This window comes from Marmota marmota, unplaced genomic scaffold (genome assembly GCF_001458135.2).
Source record: "Marmota marmota marmota unplaced genomic scaffold, marMar, whole genome shotgun sequence".
Lineage (NCBI taxonomy): Eukaryota > Metazoa > Chordata > Mammalia > Rodentia > Sciuridae > Marmota > Marmota marmota.
In genome coordinates this window covers 43,804,596-43,815,132 of record NW_025999990.1, presented here as the reverse complement: position 1 = coordinate 43,815,132, position 10,537 = coordinate 43,804,596, and the positions used below count along the sequence as shown (strand labels likewise).

At 38.0% G+C, this 10,537-nt stretch overlaps 1 protein-coding gene across 1 annotated transcript in view; it reads right to left on the bottom strand.

Moving 5' to 3' along the window:
* The window catches only part of Clul1 (clusterin like 1), a 23,787-nt gene that overhangs the window by 5,479 nt on the left and 7,771 nt on the right, over window positions 1-10,537 (bottom strand). Inside the window, exons 4-5 of the mRNA XM_015482505.2 lie at window positions 8,860-9,292; window positions 4,755-4,892 (exon numbers count right to left, since the gene is read on the bottom strand). Coding sequence (XP_015337991.1) covers window positions 4,755-4,892; window positions 8,860-9,292 — 571 coding nt within the window. The remainder of the gene's footprint in view (window positions 1-4,754; window positions 4,893-8,859; window positions 9,293-10,537) is intronic.

Below are 10,537 nucleotides of genomic sequence, written 5' to 3'. Positions count from 1 at the left end.
ATATATATATATATATATATATATATATATATATATATACACACACACACACAGACACACACACACACATACACATACACTTTGACAACATAATATATATATATATTGACAACATAATATATATATTATACCAGGAATTGAACCCAGGGGCACTTAAACACTGAGCCACACCCCCAGCCCTTTTTGTATTTTATTTACAGACAGGGTCTTGCTGAGTTGCTTAGGACCTAGCTAAGTTGCTGGGTCTGGCTTTGAATTTGTGATCCTCCTGCCTTAGCCTCTGGAGCTGTTGGGATTACAGGCATGCACCACCACTCCTGGCTGACAATATAAAAATTTAAAAAAATATGGCTAAGTATGGTGTATGCATATACATATATGTGTATTATATAAATAAATACATGATAAGAGCATACATACAAAGAAATAATAAATACCAAATTTAAAATAGCTACTTTCTTTTGAGAGGATACTCAAAGAGAATGTGATATGGAGGAAGACATTGTGGGGTTTCATCTGTTTCAGTGAAGTATTTTTTAATCTAGGCTGTAGGCACATGAGTTTTTGTTTAATTGTTCTTTATATAACATTGCATTTTACAATATAAGTTTTTAACACTATGGGAGCATGTTAGGTTATCCTTTTTTTATATTTTACCTTTGTAACAATCAACTTACATTGCATTTATGCTATATTACCGGATGTATACAGTATCCATTAGCTAATTGCTATAGTTTGGACATGGAATATCCCCCAAAACCCCTTGTGTTAAAGGCTTGGCTCCCAGCCCAAAGGCGGTGGACACTTTAAGAGGCGGGGTCTTGTGAGAAATCTTTAGATCATTGGGAGTCTGCCTGGTCTCTTCTCTTTTGCTTCTTCCTGCCACATGGTAAGAGATTTCACTCTATACACTTTCATCATGATGTGGAACCTTGTCACAGGTCCAAAGCAATGGGGCTAATCAATTATGGACTACTAGCCAAAATGAACATTGTTTTTCCTTATAAGATTTATCTCAGGCATTTTTATAGTAATGGGAAGATGGAGAGGGGGGATAGTAGAGGATAGGAAAGGCAACAGACACTAGTATGGCAGTATGTAAAAAAGTGGATGTATAACTGATGTGATTCTGCAATCTGTATACAGGGTAAAAATGGGAGTTCATAACCCACTTGAATCAAATGTATGAAATATGATATGTCAAGAACTATGTAATGTTTTGAACAACTAATAATAAAAATTAAAAAAAAAGTAATGGGAAGATGGATAACATTGGTATGTATTGGTTCTCAGATACATTTATATTATCTGATTTTTTCCTGTTATTATCTTGTGACAAGCAGGGAGAGATTATTCATCAACTCCTTTAGCTTAATAGAAGGAAATAAATAGATGTTAATGATACATAGATGGGCTGCCTGAGTGGGGTGATTTTTGTCAGTGGTCCATTTATTCACATATATTTTTCTGTTATAAAAACATATAACATTTTCTGTTTCTTCTTTACACAATCTTATATGCAACCCTGCAACTGAAAAACCAAAATACTTAAATAATAAAAACTATTGATATTCAGACATCTTATTTAATCCTCAAAAGATCTGTATGAAGTACATGTTTTACTCTCCTTTTCCAAATGAAAAAACAGCAGCCCAAAGAGTCATCCAGTCTGTAATTTAGGAGGAATAAGATCCAGTTGATAGTCAAACCATCGAAAAGCAGTGCTTTCCAAACTTTTTCTACCAAGACAGATTTTAGATGTTAATTTTTCTGATATACATTCTAAGATGGGATAGATGTGTTCATGGAAAGGACATTTGGCCTGAGAGGGATGTAGAAAAACAGACAAGTACCTTGATGGGATGGATGCTGCTTTCAAAAGAAGGGCAGAGGTGGGAGGGAGAGGAGAGGGAACAAAGTGGAAGAAGAGAAAACAATCCTGGCTCCTGTCCTGTAGCCCAGGGAACCCACCCCCCAATCCCCATAAGCCCATCCAACCAGAGAATTCAGAAGAGCCCAGGCTGGTGATATTCAAATAGAGGGTGAAAGGGGGTGTTGTTGACTATATTTGGGTATTATAAGCACCCAAATATTTGATAGACTATTACATTCATCTTTTAGTTATTTAGTTGAACACAAAAATTAGAATGGGAACCTCACTCCTTTTGAGTTGCAAAGTATGAAAATGTATAGAAGTTCTGCAGTGAATTAACTTGCATGACGAGATTGAAGACCAGTTTCTTTAGTAGAGAATATTAATCGGTAAAGCACAAGATACCTTGGACAGGGTGATTGAGAGAGTTGGGTTGGATTTGGGTTTTGTGGGGTTTGTTTTGTTTGTGGTGATAAGAATGGAATCCAGGACATCTCACATGGTAGGCATATGCTCTACCACTGAGCTACACCCCTAACCAAAGCAGGGTATTTAAGTAAAAGAAGCACCACATGGGATGGGGATGTAGCTCAGTGGTAAGAGCACTTGCCTAGCATGTGTGAGACCTTGATCTCAATCCCCAGTGCCACAAAAATAAAGTAGTAGTATGTTAAAAAATCAAACAAAATTAAGATATGTCTAATGATTTTTAATATTATAGAATATAAAACACATGTATGTTTATCATAAAGTTTGGAAAACACAGACAGGAGTATAAAAATTATTCTTAATCTTTTTAAAAAATTTTTTTAGTTATAGATGGACACAATTCCTTTATTTTATTTATTTATTTTTATGTGGTGCTGAGGATTGAACTCAGTGCCTCAAACATGTTCGTAAGCCTTCTACCACTGAGCCACAACCAAAGCTCTCATCCTTAATCTTAAAACCTAAAAATAATCTTTATTAGTCTTATGGTATATCTAACGATATATGGGGTGTGTGTGTGTGTGTGTGTGTGTGTGTGTGTGTGTTTGGTACCAGGCATTGAAACCAACGGTGCTTAACTATTGAGCCACATCCCCAGCCCTTTTTGTATTTTATTTAGAGTTGCTTACAGCCTTACTAAATTGCTTAGGTTAGCTTTGAACTTACAGTCCTTCTGCCTCAGCCTCCTGAACTGCTGGGATTACAGGTATACACTGCCACTCCCAGTTTATGTTAGCTTTTTCAAGATCAGAACAACGTATTCTCCCTTTTTTCTAAACAGTTAAATTAGGTGCATTACTCACTGTTAGAGGGCTGTGGACAGAAAGCAAATGAGAGGACAAAGGAATTTCTACTGGTTGGAAGGAGCTGCTCTTGTTGTAGGTGTAAATATTACTCCAGTGGTCTTTGGATTGGGTGGAAATGAAAGGTGCAAGAGCTATTATTTTATACTTAGCAACTTATGATTCCGTCTTTTCTGAAATTGCTTTGGAGAATAATTTTTCTTTAAAGACTACTCAGTTGAGTCCTAGATAACAAAGTGACTCACCCAAAGTTGCCAGCTAGTATGGAAGGATACTTTATGAAGGTACTGATTTGTGTTGCTCTTACTATATCTTCCAACCTCCTTCTACCAGTTATTATCCACACTTTTAAAATGTTCTTCCTTAGGCCTTTAGCAAGATAAAATGCCAAAGCATAGGAACCAAAAGCTCTTCTTGTTTTTTAGTAAGAAACATTTTGACCTGGCTCTGTTGGGATGAGAGGAGTAACTTTATTAGGAGGAAGACAGAGAAAGGGAGGAAGGGAGGAGGACAGGAGGAAGGATCTCCTGCCTGGGGAAGGTCACTCTTGGCCAAATCTGGGAGGGAAAGGCTTGCTGGGAGCTGTAAAAAAGAGCCACTTTTCCTATTTAAATACTAACTAGTCAGGCCATCAGGGAAGGCAGTAGTCATGGCACACTGTAATCCTGGCTACCTGGGAGGCTGAGGTGGGAGGATCACAAGTTCTAGCAACTTAGTGAGATGTGGTCTCAAAAAACCAAAAAGAAAAAAGAAAGAAAGAAAAGCAAAGACTGAAGATATAGCTCAATAGTAAAACAATACTGAAAATTAATAAGCAAACACTAACTGGTCAATTAACCCACCAAATGGAAAGAGCTAATGCTACTTAAAAAAAAGATAATAATAACTCACTTGGATAAAAATTGACTTATTTAATGGGAAGTTTTTCTTCATTGGTGGATTTTCTTTTTCTTTGTGGTAAGAGTTGACCTAATTTGCTCATTGTTTTTCTCTTTTGCTTATATTAGTGTTTGCTTGGTCTTTAATCATAAAAAGTCTCATAGGGGCTGGGGATGTGGCTCAAGCGGTAGCGCGCTCGCCTGGCATGCGTGTGGCCCGGGTTCAATCCTCAGCACCACATACAAACAAAGATGTTGTGTCCGCCGAAAACTAAAAAAAAAATAAATATTAAAAATTCTCTCTCTCTCTCTCTCTTTAAAAAAATAAAATAAAATAAAAAAATAAAAAGTCTCATAGGAGGGCTGGGGTTGTGGCTCAGTGGTAGAGCGCTTGCCTGGCACATGTGAGGCCCTGAGTTTGATCCCCAGCACCATGTTTGAAAAAAAAAAAACTAAGTAAAGTTATTGTGTCCATCTACAACTAAATAATAATGATAGTCTCACAGGAACAATTAAGAATTAAAGAAAGTAAAAATGTGAATCAACATACTTTGAAAAATAACAATTTATAAACCTACATACAATGAATGCTGCCAGGTGGAAATGAGAGTGCAGAAAAGAACCTGAAAGAAAGCAAATCAATCCACAAAACTTGTGAAAGGGAGATTTTAACCAAATACTGTTGAAACTCTGGAAAAAATAATTATTTACCTTCTGATAAGTAATCCTGACATTTTTGGCATCTTTCTTGTAATCTGAAACATCCAGAAAAATTTTGTCCAAGTTCTCCACACTGTCCTTTGTCCTGCTCAGGTAACGTCTTTGAAATCAGTCCTCCCTGGTCAGAGTCTGCAGGGAACACAACATTTACACATTAGTGTCATTAGAGTTTGCACTTTAAACAACAGGAGACGATGTCCTTGCTTTTTCTTACCAGTCAAAATCTTTTTTCTGTATTCAAACATAAGGGCACATATTGTTGCAATCATGTGCTAGGACCATTTGACATCTATTAAAGATTGCACACACCCTCAAATCCAGGAATCTGATTACTAGGAATTTATTATTAGCACATGCACACACACACACACACACATATGAATGCATGTGATTTCATTTGCTAGAAAGCAGCATGAGGGATTGTTAATAAATGTCTCTTAGAAGAAGGACTGGATGGGATGGGAAACCGTGGGTGGGTTGTGTTTATTTTTATTCCTTTGTACATTTGAATTATTTTAAAGCTAGTATCTCTCTCTCTCTCTCTCTCTCTCTCTCTCTCTATATATATATATATATATATATATATACCTTTATTTTGTTTATTTATATACCTTTATTTTATTTATTTATTTTTATGTGGTGCTGAGAATCGAACTCAGCACCTTGCACATGCTAGGCGGGCGCTCTACCACTGAGCCACAACCCCAGTCCCAGTGTGTCTTATTTTTATCATTTTTATTTCTAATATCAATAGGGTTAAGTAACTAAGTGCTTGTAAACCATTTGTCTCTTTAGACATCTATTAAAAAGGAAGGAAGGAAGGAAGGAAGGAAGGAAGGAAGGAAGGAAGGAAGGAAGGAAGGAAGGAAATCCTCTAAGGCTGGGAATGTAATTTAGTGGTAAAGTGCTTGCCTAGTATACTTGAAGCCTTGGGTTCCAGCTCTAGCACCATTAAAACCAAACCCAAACAAAACCTTTAATAATTATTTTAAAAATTTAAAATTATAATTGGGAAGTACATGGGAATTCCAAAGATATTGGCAATGTCTTAAACTGGGTGGTATGCATTTCTTTTATTATACTACTATTCTTTTTTTGCAATATATAGTTATAAATAGTGGGTTTATGATTTAGTAAAATACCTAAAGCAGATCAATTTTTAAGAAACAGGTTTTTTCCTAGGAGAATTAACAATGTATATAAAGTCAACACAATTAAAAAATAACATGAAATATCAAAATATTTCAGGTTTTAAACATTATTTCCTCTCTCCTTTGAATGGTTGTTCATTAGTTAGTTTTAGCTATTTTTCTAATTTTGGCTCTTAGGATGATTATGACCAATAAGGCCCATCCATGATGGTTGACAGACACACAGTAGTCAGTCTTGACTACTGTAATTGACAGAGGTATGTATTCGTTTCTTCTTGCTGCTATAACAGATTACCACAAATTTATTATCTTAAGTTCTCTATGTCAGAAGGCTGAACTGAGCCTCAATGGGCAAACATCAAGGTGTCAGCAAGGCTAGTTTGTTGTGGCCACTCTAGGCAAGAATCTATTTTTATACCATGTCCAGTTCTAGAGACACCTACATTCCCTTGCTGAGGCCCCCTTCTTCCATCTTCAAAGCCAACAAAGAAGGATGAAATATTTCCCCTGCTGCTTTCTCTACAATTATTTTCTGACTCCCCCTTCCACATTTAAGGAGCTTTGTGGTTACATTGAATCCACCCATAATTAAAAATAATCTCCAAATTTAAAATTCAAAAGTCAACAGATTAGCAATCTTTTTTTGTGTGTCAGGGGGAGTGCTGGGTATTGAACTCAGGGGCACTCGACCACTGAGCCACAACCCCAGTCCTATTTTGTATTTTATCTTATTTAGAGACAGGGTCTCACTGAGATGCTTAGCACCTTGCTTTTGCTAAGGTTGGCTTTGATGCTGAGATCCTCCTGAGCCACTGGGGTTACAGTTGTACGCCACAGCACCCAGCCAGATTATATATATTCATTCATATTTTATATATATATAAACGTTTTTAAAAACCCCTTGCTAACCTTGCTTTCCCTTTGACTTATAACACAACAGAGTCACAGGTTTCGGGGATTAAGCAGTAAATATCTTTGAGCAGACATCTTTCAGCTCGTTACCAAGGAGCAAAGCTCAAAATGTCTCCTCATTAGGTAGATTTTCTAGAGACAACAGACTTATTCCTTCCCAACCACCTAATAGAATGACGAAAACCACTTACAAATACCCTACAGCCTGACTCTCTTGACAGATAGTCCACATTTGCTCATCTGAGACCAAAACACTTCCTCTGCCGAGCTTTCTATACACTGTCTGGCAAGGGAAAGGATACTGGAGAAAGAAGAGTACACTAGTGAAACATAAGCTTTTTTGTTTGCCACTTTATTTTTAACATTTGCATTTACAGAGGACCCTGGATATCCAGGTTATCACAGAGGTAAAGGTGGTACCAAGGGGCCAGCATAGAGGGCGTTGCTGAGAGTGGGGACTGGTCCCCAGATGTGTGAAGGAGAAGGAAGCTCAGGCAAATAGTGGTGACCCACATTTATTAAGTCAATGGGGTCGGAGGGAGCTGCAGTAGTGGGGAGATTATTTAGATCTGGATATGTCTGAATCAGTCCTAATCCTGGCACATATGTAAGGTCGCTATGCAATATGAAGGGAGAGTTGCCATTTTGTTCCAATAAACACATTCAGAATGTTATTCCAAGACAATTGATATTTATTTAAAAGATCAGACAAATATATGTGATAGCACCCCAGCACTGAAATATTTAATCCACTGACCAGATGCTTCTCCTAAATATTGGATGAATTTGGAACCTCAGAATGGAACACCAGACAAAATATTTGACTTAGGAGAAAAATCCACCAGACCCCCCTGAAATAGAGCCCAACAATTCCAGTGATGATGGCTGTTCTCTGCTCATGGAACAATAGAATCTGAAGGATTTGTTTTCTGGCTTGAGTTTCTGAAATGTGTGGGGTAAACCCCTCCTCTATTGAAGCCTGTTATGTTATGCATAGCAACTTTGAGAATCTGATCCACATGTTGCCAGCTGCTACTGATATAAGTGGAAAATAGTCAGCCAGAAGGAGCCCATTTTATTTTTCATTTCAGAGTCGAGAGGTCTTTGATGTGACCTTGTGGTTTCAAAGAGATAAGTCCAAGGAAATGGAGATCGTCCACACAGTAATGCTCATTTCTGAAATGCTAAGTTACTCCATAGAAGCTTGGAGAAGATAGCCCCTGCCTTGAAACATAAAGCAGGATTTTTTTCCCAACATGGAATATTATGCGGGCATGGTTAGTATTAGGAGAAGGCAATTCATATCTAATTTCTATTTCTGTATTTTGGGATTTGCCTATGAGCATCTTCTCCAGTTTGGGGCAAATATTTTATGATCTCGGGAATTATAGTAGTGACTCAGGAAAGTCAAAACACTGAATTTGACCGGTTACATGTGAGACTAGGCTTCTTTACAAAACGGGAGGTGAAGATCCTAAAGGAACTTTAAAGAAAATCCATGATGTTCAAATAGAATAGAGATGAGTCTCTATTTAAGTGAGAGTTTAAAAAGGAAGGAGACAGGCCCAGTGACACACATCTATAACCTCAGCGACTGGGGAAGCTGAGGCAGGAGGATTGCAAGTTCAAGGATAGCCTGGGCAACTTAGCAAGACTTTTTCAAAATAAAAAAGGCTGAGGATGTAGCTCAGTGGTAGAGCACCCTGGGTTCAATCCCCAGTACCAAAAAACATCAAAGAAAGAAAAGAGGGATCTGTGTTTTTCAAGTTCTCACCCTAATAGCATTTTCTTCTTTTAGCTTTGAAAATTTGCTCCAAAGACAGAAAATAGCACTAGAGTTCTTAACAATGATGGGAGAAGGATAGTGTTTGACTTCAAAACTCCTTTTAAGAGGCTCTGAAACTTTGGTTATCTATAGATTGTCAGTTCAAGAAATGCTAAAGAGTGACTCAAAACTGTCTACCATTTTCTAAGCTAAACAAAATTTGCCTGCAGCATAGACATCTAAGTAAAAGTGATCGTTTAATACTTGCCTTCGTCATGTTTTGGTGAATCTTCTATTGCACGCAGAGTATGGGTAATTGCTTCACGGAGACTTTCATAAATAGAGCGGCTGAAATTACAAAACAGCTGGAAGAAGTTGGGAATATCCCAGTTTGGGCCAAGATCTGCTTTTTGTGTTGGCTCTTTGGATAAAGCTGGAAAAAGGTAAGGTTCCATTAAGTTGGTTTCTGACATGAAATCGGATTGGAAAGCCTGGTCAAACTCTTGCTGCATCTGTTTGAAGACGTAAAGACTCCTGTTAAAGAGGGATTCCGCAGTCGCAGTCAACTGGAGGAACGCCTTCTCCATCTGGGTCACTTGGGCGTCTTCCTGAGTGTGCTGTTCACTGCTGGGGAGGTGGCTGTGCTCATCGTCATGGAGAGGGAACAGAAACTGATAGATCTTCCTGAAAAACTGCTCAACCTGTGGGGTGGAGTGGGGAACAGACAGGCCATAAAAATTGATTTTCTTTCTGGACTATTTCTTATTGCAAAAGTAAATGTCAGTTTATAGTAAGTAGTCATTCCAAATCAAGAACCATTCTGGGCAAGGTAGGAAAAGGCGATCAACTTTAAAATAATGTATTAACAACACTCTTATCCCTGGCTTTGACTTTTCTATGGAATAGGACCTGAAATTCCTACTGGTGTAGGTTTGCCCACTGATGGTCTAGAAAGGTCAAGTTCACAATACAGTTGAGCAGTTGTAACTTGAGGCACTGGCAGTAGTTGGTTTGCTGTTGCCTCAAGGGCACCATCAAAATTGTCAGAAAACTGTGAAGAAGGCTCTTGTCCTTCACTTGTCTTCATTTTTTTTTTTAATTCTTTAGTGAGTTGGGCACAGTGGCACATGCCTGTAATCTCAGAGGTTTGGGAGGCTGAGACAGAAGGATCATGAGTTCAAAAGCCAGCCTCAGCAATTTAGCAAGGCCTTAAGCAACAGAGTAAGATCCTGTCTCAAAATAAAATATAAAAAGGGCTGGGGATGTAGCTCACTCAGTGATTAAGTGTTCCTGGGTACAATCCCTGGTACCAAAAAAATAAAAACCAAAATTATTTAATGAAATATCATTAATGTTTTTATACTCTCCTTTTTCTCGCCTCATAAATGGAAAGGAAAAGATCAATACATCCACAATGAATTATAGATACCAGATATAGCTTAATAGGTTATTTAGGGATGGTTACTTATTAGCAATGATGGGAGCCCTCCTGGTTTATAGTCAAAAGAATGAAGCCCTAATTGTAGAATTTTGGGTATCATTCAATGGGAGAAGATTTTCCAGCATCCACCGGATGCTTTTCTTCATCTCTGACACAGAATCCTGGGCAGACCAGAGTTGCCTTCATATGCTAGTGATAAGGTTATCGGCTATTGAACATTACTGCCATAGCACCACCCACTACTGTTCAAAGTATTCTCCAGGAATTTTTAGAGAACTTGTGACTTTCCCAGAAAGTCATCTGGGTGAGCTGTCTGCCTTTCACTCTGCCAGCTTTTGTTTACTTGGCTCCATCCCCAAAACCAAGACTTTAATTCTGGGTTAAGGTGGTGCATGTCTGTAATCCCAGCTACTCGAGAGGCTGGGGAGGAGGATCACTTGAGCCCAGGAGTTTAAGACCAGCCTGGGAAGCATGAAGGGACCATGCAAAAAAAAAAAAAAAAAAA